At 49.9% G+C, this 24,873-nt stretch overlaps 1 protein-coding gene across 3 annotated transcripts in view; it reads left to right on the forward strand.

Annotated features, from left to right (window-relative positions):
* The window catches only part of LOC120048266 (nuclear factor of activated T-cells, cytoplasmic 3-like), a 98,450-nt gene that overhangs the window by 39,469 nt on the left and 34,108 nt on the right, over positions 1-24,873 (forward strand). For 2 of the 3 annotated variants that reach the window (XM_038994129.1, XM_038994113.1), the window contains exons 4-8: positions 15,326-15,525; positions 16,065-16,261; positions 17,797-17,937; positions 23,623-23,678; positions 23,866-23,992. In XM_038994129.1, the coding sequence (XP_038850057.1) occupies positions 15,326-15,525; positions 16,065-16,261; positions 17,797-17,937; positions 23,623-23,678; positions 23,866-23,992 (721 nt within the window). The remainder of the gene's footprint in view (positions 1-15,325; positions 15,526-16,064; positions 16,262-17,796; positions 17,938-23,622; positions 23,679-23,865; positions 23,993-24,873) is intronic. The other variant, XM_038994122.1, reaches the window with a different exon arrangement.

The following is a 24,873-nucleotide window of genomic DNA, read 5'->3' on the forward strand; positions in this document are numbered from 1 at the left end:
TGAATTGTTCAGCAGTCTTGGCTTGGGGGTAGAAGCTGTTACGGAGCGTTTTGGTCCTAGACTTGGTGCTCCGGTACCACTTGCCGTGCGGTAGCAGAGAGAACGCTCTATAACTTGTGTGACTGGTGTCTTTGACAATATTTTGGGTCTTCCTCTGACACGCCTAGTATATAGGTCCTGAATGGCAGGAAGCTTGGCCCCAGTGATGTACTGGGCCGTACTCACTACCCTCTGTAACGCCTTACGGTCGGATGCCGAGCAGTTGCCATGCCAGGCGGTGATGCAACCGGTCAGCATGCTCTCGATGGTGCAGCTGTAGAACTTTGTGAGGATCTGGGGACCCATGCCAAATTTTTTCAGTCTCCTGAGGAGCAAAAGGTGTTGCCGTGCCCTCTTCGCGACTGTCTTGGTGTGTTTGGACCATGATAGTTACATTTACATTTAAGTCATTTAGCAGACGCTCTTATCCAGAGCGACTTACAAATTGGTGCATTCACCTTATGATACAATAGTGCATCTAAATCTTTTAAGGGGGGGGGGGGGGGGGGGGGGGTTAGAAGGATTACTTTATCCTATCCTAGGTATTCCTTAAAGAGGTGGGGTTTCAGGTGTCTCCGGAAGGTGGTGATTGACTCCGCTGACCTGGCGTCGTGAGGGAGTTTGTTCCACCATTGGGGTGCCAGAGCAGCGAACAGTTTTGACTGGGCTGAGCGGGAACTGTACTTCCTCAGAGGTAGGGAGGCGAGCAGGCCAGAGGTGGATGAACGCAGTGCCCTTGTTTGGGTGTAGGGCCTGATCAGAGCCTGAAGGTACGGAGGTGCCGTTCCCCTCACAGCTCCGTAAGCAAGCACCATGGTCTTGTAGCGGATGCGAGCTTCAACTGGAAGCCAGTGGAGAGAGCGGAGGAGCGGGGTGACGTGAGAGAACTTGGGAAGGTTGAACACCAGACGGGCTGCGGCGTTCTGGATGAGTTGTAGGGGTTTAATGGCACAGGCAGGGAGCCCAGCCAACAGCGAGTTGCAGTAATCCAGACGGGAGATGACAAGTGCCTGGATTAGGACCTGCGCCGCTTCCTGTGTGAGGCAGGGTCGTACTCTGCGAATGTTGTAGAGCATGAACCTACAGGAACGGGCCACCGCCTTGATGTTAGTTGAGAACGACAGGGTGTTGTACAGGATCACGCCAAGGTTCTTAGCGCTCTGGGAGGAGGACACAATGGAGTTGTCAACCGTGATGGCGAGATCATGGAACGGGCAGTCCTTCCCCGGGAGGAAGAGCAGCTCCGTCTTGCCGAGGTTCAGCTTGAGGTGGTGATCCGTCATCCACACTGATATGTCTGCCAGACATGCAGAGATGCGATTCGCCACCTGGTTATCAGAAGTGGGAAAGGAGAAGATTAATTGTGTGTCGTCTGCATAGCAATGATAGGAGAGACCATGTGAGGTTATGACAGAGCCAAGTGACTTGGTGTATAGCGAGAATAAGAGAGGGCCTAGAACAGAGCCCTGGGGGACACCAGTGGTGAGAGCACGTGGTGCGGAGACAGATTCTCGCCACGCCACCTGGTAGGAGCGACCTGTCAGGTAGGACGCAATCCAAGCGTGGGCCGCGCCGGAGATGCCCAACTCGGAGAGGGTGGAGAGGAGGATCTGATGGTTCACAGTATCAAAGGCAGCCGATAGGTCTAGAAGGATGAGAGCAGAGGAGAGAGAGTTAGCTTTAGCAGTGCGGAGCGCCTCCGTGACACAGAGAAGAGCAGTCTCAGTTGAATGACTAGTCTTGAAACCTGACTGATTTGGATCAAGAAGGTCATTCTGAGAGAGATAGCAGGAGAGCTGGCCAAGGACGGCACCTTCAAGAGTTTTGGAGAGAAAAGAAAGAAGGGATACTGGTCTGTAGTTGTTGACATCGGAGGGATCGAGTGTAGGTTTTTTCAGAAGGGGTGCAACTCTCGCTCTCTTGAAGACGGAAGGGACGTAGCCAGCGGTCAAGGGTGAGTTGATGAGCGAGGTGAGGTAAGGGAGAAGGTCTCCGGAAATGGTCTGGAGAAGAGAGGAGGGGATAGGGTCAAGCGGGCAGGTTGTTGGGCGGCCGGCCGTCACAAGACGCGAGATTTCATCTGGGGAGAGAGGGGAGAAAGAGGTCAAAGCACAGGGTAGGGCAGTGTGAGCAGAACCAGCGGTGTCGTTTGACTTAGCAAACGAGGATCGGATGTCGTCGACCTTCTTTTCAAAATAGTTGACGAAGTCATCCGCAGAGAGGGAGGAGGGGGGGGGAGGGGGAGGAGGATTCAGGAGGGAGGAGAAGGTGGCAAAGAGCTTCCTAGGGTTAGAGGCAGATGCTTGGAATTTAGAGTGGTAGAAAGTGGCTTTAGCAGCAGAGACAGAAGAGGAAAATGTAGAGAGGAGGGAGTGAAAGGATGCCAGGTCCGCATGGAGGCGAGTTCTCCTCCATTTCCGCTCGGCTGCCCGGAGCCCTGTTCAGTTAGTTGGTGATGTGGACACCAAGGAACTTGAAACTTTCGACCCGCTCCACTACAGTTTACACTTACAGTATTGTGTATTAGGTAAAAGGCTTCTGTAAACAAAAACACAAAATATAAAATATTTTATATTGCAGCCCTTGCATTTAGTCTTTAATGTTCAGTCTTTTTAATAACTCTAAATGAGTCCATGGTGTCTGAAAATGGGATTTGAAAGACAAGATGGGCTGAGGCTGTCCAAGAGCGCATTACGTTTCCCTCTCTGGCCACACAGAATGATTTTGATATATCAACAACCCCCTCTCTGACTACCGGTGACTGTGGTTCTATTTCTATACAGCATAACCAGCAGCTTTTGTCACATATAAAGCATGTGGCTTGCTGTGTTGTCACTTTTCTACACCAGTCCCCCTCTGCTCCACTGTGTGTAGTCTTTATTCCTCTGTGTTGTCACTTTTCTACACCAGTCCCCATCTGCTCCACTGTGTGTAGTCTTTATTCCTCTGTGTTGTCACTTTTCTACACCAGTCCCCCTTTGCTCCGCTGTGTGTAGTCTTTATTCCTCTGTGTTGTCACTTTTCTACACCAGTCCCCCTCTGCTCCACTGTGTGTAGTCTTTATTCCTCTGTGTTGTCACTTTTCTACACCAGTCCCCATCTGCTCCACTGTGTGTAGTCTTTATTCCTCTGTGTTGTCACTTTTCTACACCAGTCCCCCTTTGCTCCGCTGTGTGTAGTCTTTATTCCTCTGTGTTGTCACTTTTCTACACCAGTCCCCCTCTGCTCCACTGTGTGTAGTCTTTATTCATCTGTGTTGTCACTTTTCTACACCAGTCCCCCTCTGCTCCACTGTGTGTAGTCTTTATTCCTCTGTGTTGTCACTTTTCTACACCAGTCCCCATCTGCTCCACTGTGTGTAGTCTTTATTCCTCTGTGTTGTCACTTTTCTACACCAGTCCCCATCTGCTCCACTGTGTGTAGTCTTTATTCCTCTGTGTCGTCACTTTTCTACACCAGTCCCCCTCTGCTCCACTGTGTGTAGTCTTTATTCCTCTGTGTTGTCACGTTTCTACACCAGTCCCCCTCTGCTCCACTGTGTGTAGTCTTTATTCCTCTGTGTTGTCACTTTTCTACACCAGTCCCCCTCTGCTCTGCTGTGTGTTGTCTTTATTCCTCTGTGTTGTTGTGGCATGGCTTGTTGACTCTTTCAATAGGCGTGGATGGGTAATAAAGAGGGAGACATGCAACGCTCTGCTCTGCAGTTTGCACTGTGTGAACCGACCGGAGCTGTTGTCCTGCCCCAGGCTCTATTTGATGTAAACATGATGTAGTCTGTGAGGCTCCACTCTCATTTGATGTAATCAGGGTTAGTGTGCAGTAAGACGGCAGGGAGAGGGAACTTGGTGGTGGGAGAGAGAGGGGGAGATGTTTATTGTTCATTTTATATTGTTTATTTCACTTTTATTTATTATCTATTTCACTTGCTTTGGCAATGTAACATATGTTTCCCATGCCAATAAAGCGCTTTGAATTGAATTGAGAGAGAGGGGGAGAGAGAGAGAGAGAGAGGAAGGAAGGAGAAAAAGGGAGAGAGGTGGGATGGTAAAGTGAAGGGGGAAATAGCCTTCAGCTTCAAGCAGAGGGAAGGGGAGAGACATGGGGGGAGGAAGAGAGGGATAGAAAAGGGGAAAGAGTCACTGAGCAGACCTGCAGAACCATATACTGGCTGAGCATACAGTAGACGTTGCTCTGCTCTGTGTGTGTGTGTGTGTATTGACCTTGTTTAAACAAACGGCCAAGCGGCCCCCTGGCTCTCTGGGCCCTGGTGTGCTGGGTACACAGCAGGCCTGTATGTGAACAGGGCTGTGTGTGTGTGTGTGGGTGGGCCCTAAGCCGTGTCAGAGCAGAGACACCACTGAACGTCATGGGCCAGAAGCCGCCCATGACCTTGACCACCGCTGTTCCCGCTCCAACATCTCTCTCTCTTTCTCTCTCTCACACACACACACCCTCTAAGAGCTGTAGTTTACACCAGTGTGAGAATGCACTCGTATACACACACACACTCATATACACATGCATAGAGCCTTGCCATGGCAACACCAGAGAAACACAGGGAAACAACTTGGCAGAGGCATGTGCCTAAAGAACGTGTTGTGTTACAGTAGAGAGGGTCGGAGCTGAAGGGGGTGAGGAGCGAGGGGAAAGGGGAGGGAGGGAGGTAGAGGGTCGGAGCTGAAGGGGGTGAGGAGTGAGGGGAAAGGGGAGGGAGGGGGGGAGAGGGTCGGAGCTGAAGGGGGTGAGGAGCGAGGGGAAAGGGGAGGGAGGGAGGGAGAGGGTCGGAGCTGAAGGGGGTGAGGAGCGAGGGGAAAGGGGAGGGAGGGAGGGAAGGAGAGGGTCGGAGCTGAAGGGGGTGAGGAGCGAGGGGAAAGGGGAGGGAGGGAGGGAGGGAGAGGGTCGGAGCTGAAGGGGGTGAGGAGCGAGGGGAAAGGGGAGGGAGGGAGGGAGGGAGAGGGTCGGAGCTGAAGGGGGTGTGGAGCGAGGGGAAAGGGGAGGGAGGGAGGGAGGGAGGGAGGGAGGGAGAGGGTCGGAGCTGAAGGGGGTGAGGAGCGAGGGGAGGGAGGGAGGGAGGGAGAGGGTCGGAGCTGAAGGGGGTGTGGAGCGAGGGGAAAGGGGAGGGAGGGAGGGAGGGAGAGGGTCGGAGCTGAAGGGGGTGAGGAGCGAGGGGAAAGGGGAGGGAGGGAGGTAGAGGGTCGGAGCTGAAGGGGGTGAGGGGAAAGGGGAGGGAGGGAGGGAGAGGGTCGGAGCTGAAGGGGGTGAGGAGTGAGGGGAAAGGGGAGGGAGGGAGGGAGGGAGAGGGTCGGAGCTGAAGGGGGTGTGGAGCGAGGGGAAAGGGGAGGTAGAGGGTCGGAGCTGAAGGGGGTGAGGGGAAAGGGGAGGGAGGGAGGGAGAGGGTCGGAGCTGAAGGGGGTGAGGAGCGAGGGAAAGGGGAGGGAGGGAGGGAGAGGGTCAGGGAGGGAGAGGGTCGGAGCTGAAGGGGGTGAGGAGCGAGGGGAAAGGGGAGGGAGGGAGGGAGGGAGAGGGTCGGAGCTGAAGGGGGTGTGGAGCGAGGGGAAAGGGGAGGGAGGGAGGGAGGGAGAGGGTCGGAGCTGAAGGGGGTGAGGAGCGAGGGGAGGGAGGGAGGGAGGGAGAGGGTCGGAGCTGAAGGGGGTGTGGAGCGAGGGGAAAGGGGAGGGAGGGAGGGAGGGAGAGGGTCGGAGCTGAAGGGGGTGAGGAGCGAGGGGAAAGGGGAGGGAGGGAGGTAGAGGGTCGGAGCTGAAGGGGGTGAGGGGAAAGGGGAGGGAGGGAGGGAGAGGGTCGGAGCTGAAGGGGGTGAGGAGTGAGGGGAAAGGGGAGGGAGGGAGGGAGGGAGAGGGTCGGAGCTGAAGGGGGTGTGGAGCGAGGGGAAAGGGGAGGTAGAGGGTCGGAGCTGAAGGGGGTGAGGGGAAAGGGGAGGGAGGGAGGGAGAGGGTCGGAGCTGAAGGGGGTGAGGAGCGAGGGAAAGGGGAGGGAGGGAGGGAGAGGGTCGGAGCTGAAGGGGGTGAGGAGCGAGGGGAAAGGGGAGGGAGGGAGGTAGAGGGTCGGAGCTGAAGGGGGTGAGGAGCGAGGGGAAAGGGGAGGGAGGGAGGGAAGGAGAGGGTCGGAGCTGAAGGGGGTGAGGAGCGAGGGGAAAGGGGAGGGAGGGAGGGAGGGAGAGGGTCGGAGCTGAAGGGGGTGAGGAGCGAGGGGAAAGGGGAGGGAGGGAGGGAGGGAGAGGGTCGGAGCTGAAGGGGGTGTGGAGCGAGGGGAAAGGGGAGGGAGGGAGGGAGGGAGAGGGTCGGAGCTGAAGGGGGTGAGGAGCGAGGGGAGGGAGGGAGGGAGGGAGAGGGTCGGAGCTGAAGGGGGTGTGGAGCGAGGGGAAAGGGGAGGGAGGGAGGGAGGGAGAGGGTCGGAGCTGAAGGGGGTGAGGAGCGAGGGGAAAGGGGAGGGAGGGAGGTAGAGGGTCGGAGCTGAAGGGGGTGAGGGGAAAGGGGAGGGAGGGAGGGAGAGGGTCGGAGCTGAAGGGGGTGAGGAGTGAGGGGAAAGGGGAGGGAGGGAGGGAGGGAGAGGGTCGGAGCTGAAGGGGGTGTGGAGCGAGCGGAAAGGGGAGGTAGAGGGTCGGAGCTGAAGGGGGTGAGGGGAAAGGGGAGGGAGGGAGGGAGAGGGTCGGAGCTGAAGGGGGTGAGGAGCGAGGGAAAGGGGAGGGAGGGAGGGAGAGGGTCGGAGCTGAAGGGGGTGAGGAGTGAGGGGAAAGGGGAGGGAGGGAGGGAGGGAGAGGGTCGGAGCTGAAGGGGGTGAGGAGTGAGGGGAAAGGGGAGGGAGGGAGGTAGAGGGTCGGAGCTGAAGGGGGTGAGGAGCGAGGGAAAGGGGAGGGAGGGAGGGAGAGGGTCGGAGCTGAAGGGGGTGAGGAGCGAGGGGAAAGGGGAGGGAGGGAGGTAGAGGGTCGGAGCTGAAGGGGGTGAGGAGCGAGGGGAAAGGGGAGGGAGGGAGGGAAGGAGAGGGTCGGAGCTGAAGGGGGTGAGGAGCGAGGGGAAAGGGGAGGGAGGGAAGGAGAGGGTCGGAGCTGAAGGGGGTGAGGAGTGAGGGGAAGGGGGGGGGAGGGAGGTAGAGGGTCGGAGCTGAAGTGGGTGAGGCGCGAGGGGAAAGGGGAGGGAGGGAGGGAGAGGGTCGGAGCTGAAGGGGGTGTGGAGCGAGGGGAAAGGGGAGGGAGGGAGGTAGAGGGTCGGAGCTGAAGGGGGTGAGGAGCGAGGGGAAAGGGGAGGGAGGGAGGTAGAGGGTCGGAGCTGAAGGGGGTGAGGAGCGAGGGGAAAGGGGAGGGAGGTAGAGGGTCGGAGCTGAAGGGGGTGAGGAGCGAGGGGAAAGGGGAGGGAGGGAGGTAGAGGGTCGGAGCTGAAGGGGGTGAGGAGCGAGGGGAAAGGGGAGGGAGGGAGGTAGAGGGTCGAAGCTGAAGGGGGTGAGGAGCGAGGGGAAAGGGGAGGGAGGGAGGTAGAGGGTCGGAGCTGAAGTGGGTGAGGCGCGAGGGGAAAGGGGAGGGAGGGAGGTAGAGGGTCGGAGCTGAAGGGGGTGAGGAGCGAGGGGAAAGGGGAGGGAGGGAGGGGTCGGAGCTGAAGGGGGTGTGGAGGAGAGGTGAGGAGTGAGGGAAAGGGGAGGGAGGGAGAGGTGAGGAGCTGAAGGGGGTGTGGAGGAGAGGTGAGGAGCGAGGGAAAGGGGAGGGAGGGAGAGGGGAGGAGCTGAAGGGGGTGTGGAGGAGAGGTGAGGAGCGAGGGAGAGGGTCGGAGCTGAAGGGGGTGAGGAGCAAAGGAAAGGGGAGGGAGGGAGAGGGTCGGAGCTGAAGGGGGTGTGTAGGAGAGGTGAGGAGGGAGGGAGAGGGTCGGAGCTGAAGGGGGTGTGGAGGAGAGGTGAGGAGCTGAAGGGGGTGTGTAGGAGAGGGTCAGAGCTGAAGGGGGTGTGTAGGAGAGGTGAGGAGGGAGGGAGAGGGTCGGAGCTGAAGGGGGTGTGGAGGAGAGGGTCGGAGCTGAAGGGGGTGTGGTGGAGAGGGTCGGAGCTGAAGGGGGTGTGGAGGCGAGGGGAGGGAGGGAGAGGTGAGAAGCTGAAGTGGGTGTGGAGGAGAGGTGAGGAGCGAGGAAAAGGGGAGGGAGGTAGAGGTTTGGAGCTGAAGGGGGTGTGGAGGAGAGGTGAGGAGCGGGGGAGGGAGGGAGAGGTGAGGAGCTGAAGGGGGTGTGGAGGAGAGGTGAGGAATGAGGGAAAGGGGAGGGAGGTAGAGGGTTGGAGCTGAAGGGGGTGTGGAGGAGAGGTGAGGAGCGAGGGAAAGGGGAGGGGGGTAGAGGTTTGGAGCTGAAGGGGGTGAGGAGCGAGGGAAAGGGGAGGGAGGTAGAGGGTTGGAGCTGAAGGGGGTGTGGAGGAGAGGTGAGAATCGAGGGAAAGGGGAGGGAGGGTGGATTTAGGCATGGTGAAACATGCCGCTCTCACTGTGAAGTTTGGCGGGCTTCGCTTCTGTTGGTGATACGGCGCCTAGCCCAGCCCTAGCCCCAGCCCAACCCAACCCATCCCTCAACTCTTGTGTTTTGCCTTTTCAAAGGCTGTTTTAAATTTCTCCTTGTTGCTTGTCACCTTCCTCTCTCCGGGCCCTGCCGGCCAGGCTGTTTTCACTTCTAATACTGGATCAGTGGAACAGATGCCACTGAGAACCAAAATAAGCCTCTCTTTATTTAGACCTGAATCTGTAATCGTATCCAGCAGTTTTTTATTTAGGTAACCTAGCAGGCAGCCTATGTATGTGTTCCAAATGGCATTCTAGTCCCTACATAGCGACCTGCTTTCAACCAGAGCCCTGGTCGAAAGTAGTGCACTTACTGCACTATGTAGGGAATAGGGTGGCTTTTGGATGTAGGGAATAGGGTGGCTTTTGGATGTAGGGAATAGGGTGGCTTTTGGATGTAGGGAATAGGGTGGCTTTTGGATGTAGGGAATAGGGTGGCTTTTGGGACGCAGACCTATATCCAGCAGCAGCAGTGCGGTGTGTGTCAGACATGTGACTGGTATTAATGTCAGCAGATTTAATATGACTACTGACTGACGTGATCCATCAGATCTTATTGACCAGCTGGTCCCAGAGGATTTGAGGAGGTTAAAAAAGTGCAGAGACCACCCTCCCGTGGTATTTCACACCAACCATGGATTTGGTGGGGGATGTGAGGCGAGGAATGTGAAACAAGCAGGCAGAGAGTTTGTGTCTCTGTGAGTGTGTATGCATGTGTCTACTCTGCCTGTGTCTACATGTGTGTGTGTCTGCATGTGTCTACTCTGCCTGTGTCTACATGTGTGTGTGTCTGCGTGTGTCTACTTTGCCTGTGTCTACATGTGTGTGTGTCTGCGTGTGTCTACTCTGCCTGTGTCTACATTTGTGTGTGTGTGTGTGTGTGTGTGCGTGCGTGTGTGTGTGTGTGTGTGTGTCTGCATGTGTCTACTCTGCCTGTGTCTACATGTGTGTGTGTGTCTGCATGTGTCTACTCTGCCTGTGTCTACATGTGTGTGTGTGTGTCTGCATGTGTCTACTCTGCCTGTGTCTACATGTGTGTGTGTGTCTGCATGTGTCTACTCTGCCTGTGTCTACGTGTGTGTGTGTGTGTGTGTGTGTGTGTGTGTGTGTGTGTGTGTGTGTGTGTGTGTGTGTGTGTGTGTGTGTGTGTGTGTGTGTGTGTGTGTGTGTGTGTGTGTGTGTGTGCATGTGTCTAGTCTGCCTGTGTCTACGTGTGTGTGTGTGTGTGTGTCTGCATGTGTCTACTCTGCCTGTGTCTACATGTGTGTGTCTGTATTTTTAGCTTATTCGCCCCCGCATGTGTTATGTTTACATAACACTTTACGTATTACAGTATTTGGAAAGGTGTAGCCTTGCTATGATGTTGGGACTGAACAACGGAAATTGCAAAGAAAATAGTTATTTTGCAAGTAGTTTTAAATGTCAGAGGTTGCTAAATTAGCCTGCTCTGTCTTCTGTTTCTGTTCTGTTTAACCGTGTGGTGTTGACTCACTGGGAGTGCTGATGCAGGGCTTTTTCTACTCTACAGTCAGTTTTACCTGGTGTATTATTGCATTTGGAGCAGCCCACATCTGCTGAGTGTGTTTGATAACATGATGGCTTGCTACCAGACCTGGGCCTCGTGTTATAGACTAGAGACTGAGAGAAGCCTTGGTGTAGAAGGTCTTTACAGAAACTTCTACTCCAGACCTGGGCCTCGTGTTATAGACTCTAGAGACTGAGAGAAGCCTTGGTGTAGAAGGTCTTTACAGAAACTTCTACTCCAGACCTGGGCCTCGTGTTATAGACTCTAGAGACTGAGAGAGGCCTTGGTGTAATAGGTCTTTACAGAAACTTCTACTCCAGACCTGGGCCTCGTGTTATAGACTCTAGAGACTGAGAGAGGCCTTGGTGTAGTAGGTCTTTACAGAAACTTCTACTCCAGACCTGGGCCTCGTGTTATAGACTCTAGAGACTGAGAGAGGCCTTGGTGTAGTAGGTCTTTACAGAAACTTCTACTCCATACCTGGGCCTCGTGTTATAGACTCTAGAGACTGAGAGAGGCCTTGGTGTAGTAGGTCTTTACAGAAACTTCTACTCCAGACCTGGGCCTCGTGTTATAGACTAGAGACTGAGAGAGGCCTTGGTGTAGTAGGTCTTTACAGAAACTTCTACTCCAGACCTGGGCCTCGTGTTATAGACTAGAGACTGAGAGAGGCCTTGGTGTAGTAGGTCTTTACAGAAACTTCTACTCCATACCTGGGCCTCGTGTTATAGACTAGAGACTGAGAGAAGCCTTGGTGTAGTAGGTCTTTACAGAAACTTTTACTCCAGACCTGGGCCTCGTGTTATAGACTCTAGAGACTGAGAGAAGCCTTGGTGTAGAAGGTCTTTACAGAAACTTCTACTCCAGACCTGGGCCTCGTGTTATAGACTCTAGAGACTGAGAGAGGCCTTGGTGTAGTAGGTCTTTACAGAAACTTCTACTCCATACCTGGGCCTCGTGTTATAGACTCTAGAGACTGAGAGAGGCCTTGGTGTAGTAGGTCTTTACAGAAACTTCTACTCCATACCTGGGCCTCATGTTATAGACTCTAGAGACTGAGAGAGGCCTTGGTGTAGAAGGTCTTTACAGAAACTTCTACTCCATACCTGGGCCTCGTGTTATAGACTCTAGAGACTGAGAGAAGCCTTGGTGTAGAAGGTCTTTACAGAAACTTCTACTCCATACCTGGGCCTCGTGTTATAGACTCTAGAGACTGAGAGAGGCCTTGGTGTAGTAGGTCTTTACAGAAACTTCTACTCCAGACCTGGGCCTCATGTTATAGACTCTAGAGACTGAGAGAGGCCTTGGTGTAGTAGGTCTTTACAGAAACTTCTACTCCAGGATGAACTGCAGGTGTTCAAAGTATTTAATGTGATCAGAGTATTTTGTTTAGAGACGCGAAAAGCACCTCAGTACGAAACATGGTTTCACAAAACAATAACAATGCTTGATTTCTGACCACGTTTTGTGCTGTAGTGCTCTTCACGTCCCTTCCTCTCTCTCTCTTTCTCTCCCCCGCGCTCTCACAGTTTCACACCCACACAGAAACATAAAGTCGCTAAATGCTGTCTGGAACACACATGGTGTGCTGTGAACTGTGAATAAACATTACAACGCCACACACTCACAGATTTACACGCACACACACACTCACAGATTTACACTCACACACTCAGTCAGTCAGTCAGTACTCACTTCCATAGTCTGCTTCCATAGTCCGCTTGCCATATCTATACTAGTAATAACAGACCGTAAAGCACCTCATAAAGCCATGCCTACTGACTTTGAGCTTTTTGAAAGTAGAATTAAGGTTTTGTTTACGATCACAGGTAATTGTAATGATAATTATCACTAGTTAGCTATTAGATGTATTTCATGTTGATGGGGTTCTCTAGGGATTGAGGATGACCCCATAATAGGGGGATATTATATAGGAAGTAATGTTGATCGTATAAACAACTTTCAGCACAAATGAAGAGAAGCTTTTTTGACATTTGGAGTTGCAGTCAGAGTCTGCACATCCATTGTCTCAGAGAGTTGTTGCACTCTATTTCTTATGAGACTTTACCTTTCTGCTAGACTCACCTGGTTCCCTACAAAGACTAAACCTGTAGGGACAACATTAATACCACTATAAAGAGTAGTCCTGTAGGGACAACATCAATACCACTATAACAGCTGTGTTTCTGTATTCAGTAGGGTTAAATCAATGCTACTTCTCCTATTTGCAGATCTAAGAGACCATTATAGTGCACCTCTCTTCCTCTCTTTAAAAGCTCTGAAGGACTAATCCATTACTAGGCTGGACTGTTCACCAACCCTGTCCGCTCAGCTGGGTGCCAATGTGTTGTGGATGCCACAGGCCCTATCCCTGACTCTGGCCTTCTTTCGACGGGCGAAATGGCACCGCCTCTGACACTGATCGCCCGAAGTGTGTGTGTGTGTGTGTGTCACAGTGTGAGACAAGGATGTGACCTCGCACGCTTCGCCCCGGCCGTCCAAAAGCTTCTTAGCGTAGTCAGTGCAGGGTCAGGGAGGAGTCAGATTGTCTCCTAGGTATCAGCCTGTAGCCCGTAGGTCCAACAGGAGCAGGCTTAGAGGGCACACACACTTCCAAGACATCCAGCTAGGAATGACTTTAGGGGGCTTCCCCTGTCCCTTTAAGTTCTATCCTAAGCCTGTGTGTGCCCCTCTGCCAGGTGCTCTTGACTTAACCACCATGTACCATTGTTCTAATGCATACAATATCAAAATGCTTTTGTTTTTGTTCATTAAAGCAGTGGCTGCATTTGATTAGTAAGCACCCAGTACTTCAGCATGAACAATGCATTGCGGAACTGGAAATTCTAACTGAGACAAATTGTCCAGTACCACATCAACCTGAATTGGAAGTAGGCCTACTGCTCAGCTGTAATGTGTCTGCCGTGTGTTGAAAGGTTAAGAATCAAGAATCAAGTCAAATGGAACAGAACCGGTCTAATCACCCATACTCTAAAGGTCTCCATGTGTTGCTGGTGCTTTCCTAGATGTGCCTGCCTGTATAAATAGGTGGAGCTGCAAAGCAGAGAGGAAAGTGACCTAACCTGGTTGAGTTGAGCCTGGCAGGGCTGCAGTGGCCAGCTGCTGGGCCTGCTTTTACATTTTTTTGCCAGCTACCCTGAAGATGAATTAACCAGCCAGACCAGACCAGCCGGGCCTTGTAACCAGTAACTAGGCCTATGAGGAGCCAGGTCATAATAAACCCTGCCCCCTCTCGCACTCACTCACTCACTCACTCACTCACTCACTCACTCACTCACTCACTCACTCACTCACTCACTCACTCACTCACTCACTCACTCACTCACTCACTCACTCACTCACTCACTCACTCATTCACTCACTCACACAGAGGTCAGGGAGAGGGGGTGGGTTAGGGTCCACTGCGTAAACAAAGCCCCTGACCAGCACCGTCTTGCCGACTGTGTGTCCCGGGTACCTCACCTTCCTACCCCTATTCAGAACACTGAGGCTTTATGCTGATTAGAACCCTGCTCCTGTCTTCAGTGTTATAGTAGTAGAGGTCTTTACCACCCTGTATGATACCCAGGGGACTCGTCTTCTCTCAAAGACCACTAAACATAACACATCGTTTCCACTGACTCTGTCTGACCCCAACAGGCCCCCATACCTCTATTTTGACCCCGCTGGGCCCCATTTATGTGTTTTAGTCAGAGAGAAAATAGTCTGAAAATTCAATAAAAACCAATGGAGTGGCTGATAGGATCTCTCCCCCCTAAGTGAGCACACACCACCACAGTCAAGCTTTCAGTTGGAGCTGGAAAGGAAAAGGATGTCCAATAATTGGTTTCAGAGAAAGTAAATATTTTTAAACCTAGCGGCATGTGATTTTTGGTGTTTGGTGTTTTTCTCAGGTACACTTGTTTCCATCCAGACCATAATTTCACTGTTTTGGCTGCTGTTGGTCTGTGGATCAATTGCATAATGACAACTCCCACCCTCAAACCCCCCTTCCCCCCCTTTCTTTTATCTTTTTTTCTCCTTCCACACCTAACCTTTTTCTCTCTTTCCACAAACGGTAACGCCGGTGTGTGACGCAGGGTGGGGAGCAGGGGTAACCCTCCAGCTGCAGTGGAGCCAGGGGTTGGATGTGGCTTGGCTGGGTCGGGGAGGTGGGTACAGGGGAGGTGGTGGGTGGAAGTGGTGGTGGAGGGCCCCTGCCAAGCACAACATTCCTAACAGTAGTGGGATTGTGTTGCCGGTGTTTTCTCTGTCCCTCTGAGGAGTGGATGGAGGGGAGGGCCTCTCACCTGCATGGCAGGCTGGTGGCCATTTTGGCTCCTGAAAGAGCCAAGAAGGAGAGAGCAGCTGCACAGGCTGCCCAGGGCTCAGGCCAAGCTGGCACTGGCACCACAGCTGGATCAGGGTCATGGGCGTTGGTTGGCAATTTCACTGACAGGTTTATTCTAGAACCCTAAACCGCAGCTTCACCAATAAAAGGTGCTTTAAAAGGTGCACGATAGACCACACAGAATGAGTTGAAGATCATATCCGTGGTGACTTGTTTTTCCAAGTTTGCACTCCATTTAGCAAAGTTGTAGCCATTTAGCCATTTTGTTTCCGGTACTGTGGTGCACCAAAGAATGTCTTTCAAGATAGATTTTTTTTTCACTCCCTTTCCATTTCCATTTTCTTTCTCCTTTCTCTCTCGTGTTTTGAAAACGTGTCTCCTCGTTTTTTGGCTTGGTCTTTTTGGGTAGCTCCGACTTGTTGGGGATTTATCTCGGAAAATACTGGGTCTGAGATGGTGGTTCCTCTGGAGAAGGGATTTTGGAGGTAATTGTGCACATGTGGGTTGTGATCCCTGTTAAAACAGAGAGTAGACAAAGGGGGAAATGATAAGGGTCTTTAGTTAGAGAAGGAGAACGTGTGTGTGTGCGTGTGTGTGTGTGTTGACCTGGTTGGAGGCCAAGTAAAGGGATCCAGATGAATCTCCAGAGATCCTTCCAGAAATTCCTGACTGACTGGGTTTTCACTTGAATGTTTGAAGCTGACATTTAGGCTAGACTCCCTCCAGAAAAGAGAGAAGTGGGCATTTGGAAGTAAAGGAAATGTGCAGATTGTCCTGGAAGTGCGATGCTCATATGGACTCTATCTACATACTCATGTTTTTTTGTGTGTTTTTTCTCCCCCCTTCCCTCCATATCTCTGCCTTGTCTCAGCTGATGGGCTACAACGAGAAGCCTGTCAACCTACAGATGTTCATCGGCACGGCAGACGACCGCTACCTCAGACCTCACGCCTTCTACCAGGTGCATCGGATCACTGGGAAAACGGTGGCCACCGCCAGCCAGGAGATCATCATCTCCAGCACCAAAGTTCTCGAGATTCCTCTGCTTCCCGAAAACAATATGTCTGCCAGGTGAGTGTCATGGTCGCTCAAGGATTACATTACTCAGTTGAATTGTGAGCGCTACCTCCTAGCACAGAGGAAGACCTTGAAAGTGTAAAAATAACAGTTTATGATCGAACAGGATCGTAATATCCACAGACAGACACACATACATACATACATACACACAGGAGGAATTTTATTTGTCTTAATTCAAACCAACAGGAAGGTTAAGTACAGCAGGAAAATATGAGAATTTCCCACCAAGCAGAATATTATGCTTACAATACACTTTATTCCCTTATTTATGGATCTACATTGACCACAGTATATATTTAGGCTTTTATTTCAAAGGCTCTGGTTTTCCAAGATGTTTTGTCTTAGATTTGGTGTTTCCCTCACAGCTGTAGCATTAATAAATCAAATTTACTGCTTTTGCACTTTGTAATTTGACTCAGATGGATATTTTTTCACAATATGATGGCAAAGGTTTATTATGGAATTCATTCAGCCTTCCATTCATCCTAATAAATTGCTTAAATGATACCCAATTGGGGGGTGTTGCTTAGCTCCCCTCCCTATCTCTCTTGCAGTATTGACTGTGCTGGCATCCTGAAGCTGCGGAACTCAGACATTGAGCTGCGGAAGGGGGAGACTGATATCGGGCGGAAGAACACGCGTGTGCGAGTGGTGTTTCGTGTTCACATTCCCCAGCCCAATGGGAAGGTTCTCTCTCTACAGGCTGCATCCATCCCCGTGGAGTGTTGTGAGTGTCCAGATCCTGTTCAGATGCACACACACATACATACATGCAGTTGAAGTCGGAAGTTTATGATGGCATGGCTTTAGAAGCTTCTGATAGGCTAATTGACATAATTTGAGTCAATTGGAGGTGGACCTGTGGATGTATTTCAAGGCCTACCTTCAAACTCAGTGTCTTTTTGCTTGACATCATGGGAAAATCAAAAGAAATCAGCCATGACCTCAGACCTCCACAAGTCTGGTTCATCCTTGGGAGCAATTTCCAAACGCCTGAAGGTACCACGTACATCTGTGCAAACAATAGTACGCAAGTTTAAACACCATGGGACCACGCAGCCGTCATACCACTCAGGAAGGAGATGCGTTCTGTCTCCTAGAGATGAACGTACTTTGGTGCGAAAAGTGCAAATCAATCCCAGATCAACCGCAAAGGACCTTGTGAAGATGCTGGAAGAAACGGGTACAAAAGTATCTATATCCACAGTAAAATGAGTCCTATAACAACATAACCTGAAAGACCGCTCAGCAAGGAAGAAGCCACTGCTCCAAAACTGCCATAAAAAAAAACAGACTATGGTTTGCAACTGCACACGGGGACAAAGATTGTACTTTTTGGTCTGATGAAACAGAAATAGAACTGTTTGGCCATAATGAATGAAAACGGGGGAGGCTTGCAAGCCGAAGAACACCATCCCAACCGTGAAGCACGGGGGTGGCAGCATCATGTTGTGGGGGAGCTTTGCTGCAGGAGGGACTGATGACCTTCACAAAATAGATGGCATCATGAGGAAGAAAAATTATGTCGATATATCGAAGCAACATTTCAAGACATCAGTCAGTAAGTTAAAGCTTGGTCGCAAATGGGGTCTTCCAAATGGACAATGACCCCAAGCATACTTCCAAAGTTGTGGCAAAATGGCTTAAGGACAACAAAGTCAAGGTAATTGGAGTGGCCATCACAGAGCCCTGACCTCAATCCTATAGAAAATTTGTGGGCAGACCTGAAAAAGCCTGTGCGAGCAAGGATCCTACAAACCTGACTCAGTTACACCATCTCTGTCAGGAGGAATGGGCCAAAATTCACCCAACTTATTGTGGGAAGCTTGTGGAAGGCTACCCGAAACGTTTGACCCAAGTTAAAGAATTTAAAGGCAATGCTACCAAATACTAATTGAGAGTATGTAAACTTCTGACCCACTGGGAATGTGATGAAAGAGATAAAAGCTGAAATAAATAATTCTCTCTACTATTATTCTGACATTTCACATTCTTAAAATAAAGTGGTGATCCTAACTGACCTAAGACAGGGAATTTTTACTAGGATTAAATGTCAGGAATTGTGAAAAACTGAGTTGAAATGTATTTGGCTAAGGTGTATGTAAACTTCCAACTTCAACTGTACATACAGCCCTTTTCTCTCGCTTTACCCCCCCCCCCCCCCCCCCCCCACTCATCTCTATTTTTCTCTGTCTCTTTCTATCTTTCTCATATGTACATTGCTGCCTATGTAAACCCCTCTCCTCTCCTCTATCCTCCCAGCCCAGCGTTCGGCCCAGGAGCTTCCCCAGGTAGAGAAGGCCAGTCTGACCGGCTGTCTGGTCAGCGGGGGAGAGGAGATGGTCATCACAGGATCCAACTTCTTCCCCGAATCAAAGGTCATATTCCTGGAGAAGGGCCCTGGTAAGAGACTTGTACACACAGCGTCTCACACACGGGGGAAATCCTTAGGGACATCCTTGCTGAGGAATGTGATTGTTTTTCTTGATTATTTGTATTATATTGTATTTGACTTTATTTTGTAAATTGTGTATACAGTATGCAGGGCTCCCTTGTAAAAGAGACGTTGGTCTCGATGGTGTTTCCCTGTTAAAATAATAGTAAAATAAAATATTGTTGACCCACAGGCTGACTCTTAATTCACATGGTCGAACAGTCCAACGGATCAGGAGAGATTATTTTTTAGATTGTCCTCTTGCTACAATGGTCTTATATCAGATATATACTGTTTGGTTCATCCAAATTAAACAGCTCAGAATATCCACAGTAGCAAATACTCTGTAGTTTGGATCCAGTGAGTTGACCCAAGATCTGGGTTACTTTAGGTACTGTAGCTCCAGCTTAACATAACCATTGTTGTGTAGAAAACAGCGGGAGTGTAAGGACCCTTCTCAACATACTCTAGATAGAACGTCACCATCATCAATCACCTCCACAACACAGAGTTCAAACACGTTCCAATAGCTGATTTACTGACTGCGGAGGAAGAGTCAGACCCAACTAGAAACACCTGGAAAAAGAACAGTCCCATGCCTCCTACAGCCCTGGGGTGCGTTCCACACCATGCTGCTATCCCGCCCACTAGCACTGCTCTACTATTTAAAGCACATCTCTTTTTCTGTCATCCATGGAATGTTACTACTGAGTTATGAGTTATAATACACACATAGAGCAAGAGCCACTAAAAATGGATCTGTCTCTTTTTCTAATCGTCTCTGTCCATCCCAAGAGAAAGATGGGTAGCATATCTGGCTACTGCTACTAACTGACACACAGGTTATCACACACTCACACAGTACAATCTACTGCTTACACCTGACTCCTCAGTCTCTCTCTCTAGTCCTTATCAGTGTTAAAATTTAGCCCTGCCCTGACCTGTTTAGTGTATTAACTTAAGAAGAGAGAGTCTCTGAGTGTGGTCGGTCCTTCTGCTCATACTTTTCCTCTTCATTAATCGCTTGGGTTGAACTTAACTTACTACAACCCACTATTTAGACTCTCCCTCCTTTAACTCTTTCAATAATAAAACACAAGTATGGGCGGGTTCTAGAATGGAAACTGTGAAAGAGTGACAGCATTCTGTGAACCAGTCCCTGCCTGCTCACCATAGCTTTGTGAAAGAGGCCAAACTGAATCAAGTTCAAACACGGAGGAGAGTCAAGGGTGCTGTTACTTATTGACTAAGATACATTATTTTGAGAAATTGAGTGGAAACCTTTACCCTAGGAGTGGAGTGGAGGAAACTTGGGCCCTTCAAACATGATGTGTGTCATCATGGGGGAAAGAGAGAGATAATGATGATCTGGTTTGTGTAAATTGTCAATCGTCAAGGCTAATCCAGACACTTATTGCAGAACATGCCTGATTGGAGGGAGCGGATGGAGGGATGGAATAAAGAGAGGAGAGGAAGAGAGTAGTAATGACAGAGTTTTCCACCTCCTTCCATAAACAGTGGAATCACGTTGAGCGTGAAAGAGAAGTTTATTGTGGTTAGTTAGTTAATGTATAGTCAGTGTTTCCCCTAGAATGTTTTTCAGCAATGTTGGGGGGGGGTCTTCCAGGGGTCTTCCTGCAGGGGGTAGGGTGAGGACTTCATGCAGGGTGTGGTGGATGGGGTCTTCCTGGGGGAGTAGGATGGGGACTTCATGCAGGGTGTGGTGGATGGGGTCTTCCTGGGGGAGTAGGGTGGGGTCTTCCTGCGGGGGGTAGGGTGGGGTCTTCCTGCGGGGGGTAGGATGGGGTCTTCCTGCGGGGGGTAGGGTGGGGTCTTCCTGCGGGGGGTAGGGTGGGGTCTTCCTGGGGGAGTAGGATGGAGTCTTCCTGCGGGGGGTAGGATGGGGACTTCCTGCGGGGGGTAGGATGGGGTCTTCCTGCGGGGGGTAGGATGGGGACTTCATGTGGGGGTAGAATGGGGTCTTCCTGCGGGGGGTAGGATGGGGTCTTCCTGCGGGGGGTAGGATGGGGTCTTCCTGCGGGGGGTAGGATGGGGACTTCCTGCGGGGGGTAGGATGGGGACTTCCTGCGGGGGGTAGGATGGGGTCTTCCTGCGGGGGGTAGGATGGGGACTTCATGTGGGGGTAGGATGGGGTCTTCCTGCGGGGGGTAGGATGGGGACTTCATGTGGGGGTAGGATGGGGTCTTCCTGCGGGGGGTAGGATGGGGTCTTCCTGCGGGGGGTAGGATGGGGTCTTCCTGCGGGGGGTAGGATGGGGTCTTCCTGGGGCATACAAATAAATGCAGTGGCGGCGCACCGCTCCTAAATGCACAGAGGAGGAGTGGAGGGTTGGGTAACAGGGATCCCTAGCTCCAGGCACCAGTTGATAACAAGTACTACATTACGGTTTATGGAATCTCTACTGGACTCTCTTCTTGACTTGTTCAATTCCTATTTTTAAGATTATAAAAGTCACTTTGAAAATAAACGTTTGCTAAATGACCATATTATATTTTTATTACAAGCAGTAATGGAGGTCTTTTAGTGAGTTGGTTGTCCATCTAGTTTACCAGTTCTTTGTGGGCTTCAGTTAGTTATGTCAATGGACTGGGCTGCACTGCAGATAGGGGAGGAGGGAGAGAGGTAGTTGAAGGGGAGCCATAATGATGCAGGCAGGCGAACTCTGGTCCATCTGGCTACAGCAGGTCTGTCAGTGTGAGGTCTGGTCTTTGGCTCGTTCGCTCATCTCCTAATGCTAGGAAAAGCAGAAAGGTCCTTTCCCTCTGTCCAGATGAAACAGGATCACATCCATTGGCTTCATGCTGACTTCTATCACTTTATTACCTGCTCTGGGGGAGGGAGAGAGCAGTTTGGCTCAGAGGAAGGGGAATATGAAAAAGGCATTATTATTATTCTGAGGGGAAAAAATATTATTTGACCAGAGTGAACCTCATCAAACAGAGGAAAAGGACCCCTAGATGGAATGACTGACTATACTGACTGACTCTACTGACTGACTCTACTGACTGACTATTTTGGCCTACTGACTCTACTGGCTTACTGACTCTACTGGCTTAGTGACTGACTGACTGTACTGTACTGACTATACTGGCTTACTGACTCTACTGGCTTACTGACTGACTGACTGTACTGTACTGACTATACTGGCTTACTGGCTCTACTGGTTTACTGACTGACTGTACTGTACTGGCTTACTGGCTCTACTGGCTTACTCGACCCACTGTACTGTACTGACTATACTGACTGACTCTACTGACTGACTATTTTGGCCTACTGACTCTACTGGCTTACTGACTCTACTGACTTACTGTACTGTACTGACTATACTGGCTTACTGGCTCTACTACTGACTTACTGACTGACTGTACTCTACTGACTGACTGTACTCTACTGACTTTACTGGCTCTACTGTACTTACTGACTCTACTGACTGACTACTGTAATGACTACTGTAGGGCCTTGATTAGGGCAGAAGGCGAGTGGAGGATGATGTAAAAAAACTGGTTGAATTGAAATTGCATTTAACACACCAGGCATCAGTGTTTTTCCTTTCTTCCATACAAAAGGTCTACAAGCTACAGTTATTCTAGCTGTCTGAATAGCGTAGCCCTCATTGTTTTGGTAGATATCATAACACATGGACGTGTTTTTAACTCTGAGAGAGGGGTGGATATAGAACATGTTTTTTCTCTGAGAGGGAGGGGTGGATGGATGTGTTTTCTCTCTGTCATCGGGTAGGTTCCTGTTGGAGCTTGTTTAGTGGTGGGCGAAGGACGGTGGCAGTACATGTGGGGCCCTCTCCCTCCTCTCTCCTGCCTATTGAATGTCAACATGTGCTGCAGAAATACACTCAGTATGCTGAAGTCAGACAGAGCTAAGGCACCCAAGGTCATTATTCAGTCATTACCAGAAAGCTGACTCAGATACCTAGAGGAGTAGCTAGAGCCCCCCTTTCACAAAAAGAGAAGGAACCTTCCAGTAGAGATACAATTTCCTAAAGTGGCTTATGTCATTAACCTGTTCTGTTTCATTCTGTGGGACAGTGGAATCTCCACTGAGCTCTATAGAAGAGTCTAATGCACCACAGGATTACTGGGGCAAAGACTGTCATCTGCCTCTATTAGGTTGAGATCAAGGGCCTTCCTAACTAAAGTAGTATGTTATCTCTCTGAACAGTTATCAGTTAAGAGGAGATCAGAGTAGGGCCATCTATTATAGATGGCTATTAGAAGGGGAAGCGTTTGGAAAGAAAAGCAGAATACTGTAGATGTACAGGACTTAGCCTATAACTACAGTACAGCTATAAGATCCCATTGTAAAGATGGGGAGTCTTTCAGCAGGCATTAGGGCAGATTGTTTTGGGGAAGCCCTTTGGTTAAGTGGAGAAGTAACACAGGTGCAGTCAGATGTAATCAGATCCATATGTGACGTTATGAACAGCATGAAACAGCCCCATTTTCAATTGCAAGTTAGTGTGGCATCATGCCATTTCAAAAAAGTTGTAGCTACTTATGTGACTGCAGTAGTTGTGCAGTAGTAGCTGAATACATTTTTGATTTAGTAGTTGTGATGATGGTGACTTCTCCTTAACCGCAGCAGCCCGTTATAATTCTCTCAACTGTTTTTCTGAATGGCTGGATGCCTAAGATGTCTGGCCAGATCATTAGATCTGTAGGAGGAAAACTGGAAAATAAGAGGATGTTTCCTTTCCTAAGCCAGCCAGAACTCTGGCAGCGCAACGTAGCCTAGCGCATGGTGGACCGACCGGCGGAGGGAGGCAGGGATTTTAAATAAATAGAGAGTTATTCCACTCGTCTCTCCATAATGTTAACCAGGCAAGACAAACAGCAGGATATTTAGACTTTGATTACTTTTTAATAGCTGTAAAAAATACTCTCCACTGAGTTTTTGTGTCCATAAAGATGACATCATTGAGATGTTTCTGGTCCCCCAGCCAGAACCAATTGAAATCTCTCTGCTTTTCGAAGATTTTCTGTGGTTCATACTGAGCCATGTCTGCTGGGGCAGGGAGTCTTACACTGACATGATGATCATTAGGAAAATAGACAGTAACCCAGAAGATATATTACACAAGACTTAAAGATGGGTCTGAAATATAGTGCAATGATCATAGATTGTCTTCATAATTAAGTTCTTTGGCCGGAGTGTATTGCATGTCAGGTGCATTGAGCTACTTGACTTATTCAACTCAGCATTACTGTATGATCTTTAGATTTAATGGTCTTGGTTTTCTATTTGAAAACTATTTGACAGATACTATAATTCACTTCCTCCCAGATTCACATTGATATAGGAATTAGTCCAAGAGCTGGCAATTCAATTAGGGGAGGATTTGATGGAGTCCTTCGTGTCAAATTTGTCTGTTGACTCCATCTGTTTGTGGAGGAGGAGGAGGTGGGTTGACTCTATGCTGAATCCCTATGGGTGCCATTCTGCCATGTATTCATTAATTCACACATAATTTGAAAAGCAGACCAAGAGCCGAATGCATTGTCTCTAGCCAGGCCCAGCCTGGAGTGGGAATGCTGTGATCTTGCCGTCTGTCAAAATGGAGTCCTACAATGTGTTTTACTCATCTGTCATGTCTTCTCCCTCTCTTTTTGTCTTTTTAGATGGAAGACCCCAGTGGGAAGTGGAGGCGAAAATCATCCGTGAGAAAAGTCAAGGAGTAAGTAGAACATAAGCTTTCTACACCTCTCTGTAGCTTAGCTGTCACAAACATGATGTATATTATTCTGTATCATTAGGCTGTTATATTGATGTAGCATTATTCATGAATTATTACTAAAGTATCCTGACTAATGTGAATGTCTGTGAAAAGTGGAAACGTTGACTGTGTTGGTTCCTTCTCCCAGTCGAGCGTCGTAGTGGAGGTCCCTCCCTACCACAGTAAGACTGTGACCTCGGCTGTTCAGGTGCAGTTTTACGTGTGTAACGGCAAACGGAAAAGGAGCCAATCACAACGCTTCACTTACCTGTCAGGTAGGAGGATCTACATTCTACACCAATCATAGTGCTTGAATTGCAAGTCTTTAGAATCACTGGCGGTTGTGTTCCACTGCAGATGGTTAGATCTGGCAACACGTGATGTTTAGCTAACATCTCATCAACCACATTTATATGATGTAGCAATTGTGTCGTATGTGTGGCAGTGGGAGTGTTCTAAAGACATACTGGAACAGGATCATGTGGAGTCACGTTGAAACCTGCTTTTCACTCCTCTGTTGACCTCTCAGGGGGATTGACAGAAAGCAGATACAGCCATGGAAAGCAGTAGCACACGCATACAAACATACACACACTGCCGAGGATCCTGCTTTTGGGCTTAGCTAACTAACCCGGTTTTGGAGAGCTTTGAACTTTCCCTCCCAGTTTGCGTAGCTGTGGTTAAAGAAGGGGCACCTCCACTAACAGTTACATGTGCACCTGCCAACTGTTCATGTAAAGCACCATGAAACTTTATTGCTGTCTATTTCTGATGTGTATTTGCATTGAAGTTTTAGTATGCAAATCTTTGCTCTCCAGGAACATTTTATTACACACAGGAATTGTGGGAATTTCAAACGGTGTTGTTTGCCTAAAATGAAATCTCTCCGAGGCTGAATTTTCTTTATTTTTTTTACGTGGATTCTACAGTTTCCTAATGTTTTTCATTAAGTCAAATCCCTGCATAGTTACTTGATATTGTTATTGTTTTCCAACAATAACGTCAAACCAACGTTAGTCAAAACGAAAACTGTGTTGGCGGAATATAATGACAAGTGAGCAATTTCTGATATCTACCACAGCAGTGTGTGTGTTTAGATGTGTATGTGCCCCTCCACCCACTCTCCGTTTGCAGCACGTCGCCCACTCTTCAAGTG

Source organism: Salvelinus namaycush, chromosome 1 (genome assembly GCF_016432855.1).
Source record: "Salvelinus namaycush isolate Seneca chromosome 1, SaNama_1.0, whole genome shotgun sequence".
In the NCBI taxonomy this organism is placed as follows: domain Eukaryota; kingdom Metazoa; phylum Chordata; class Actinopteri; order Salmoniformes; family Salmonidae; genus Salvelinus; species Salvelinus namaycush.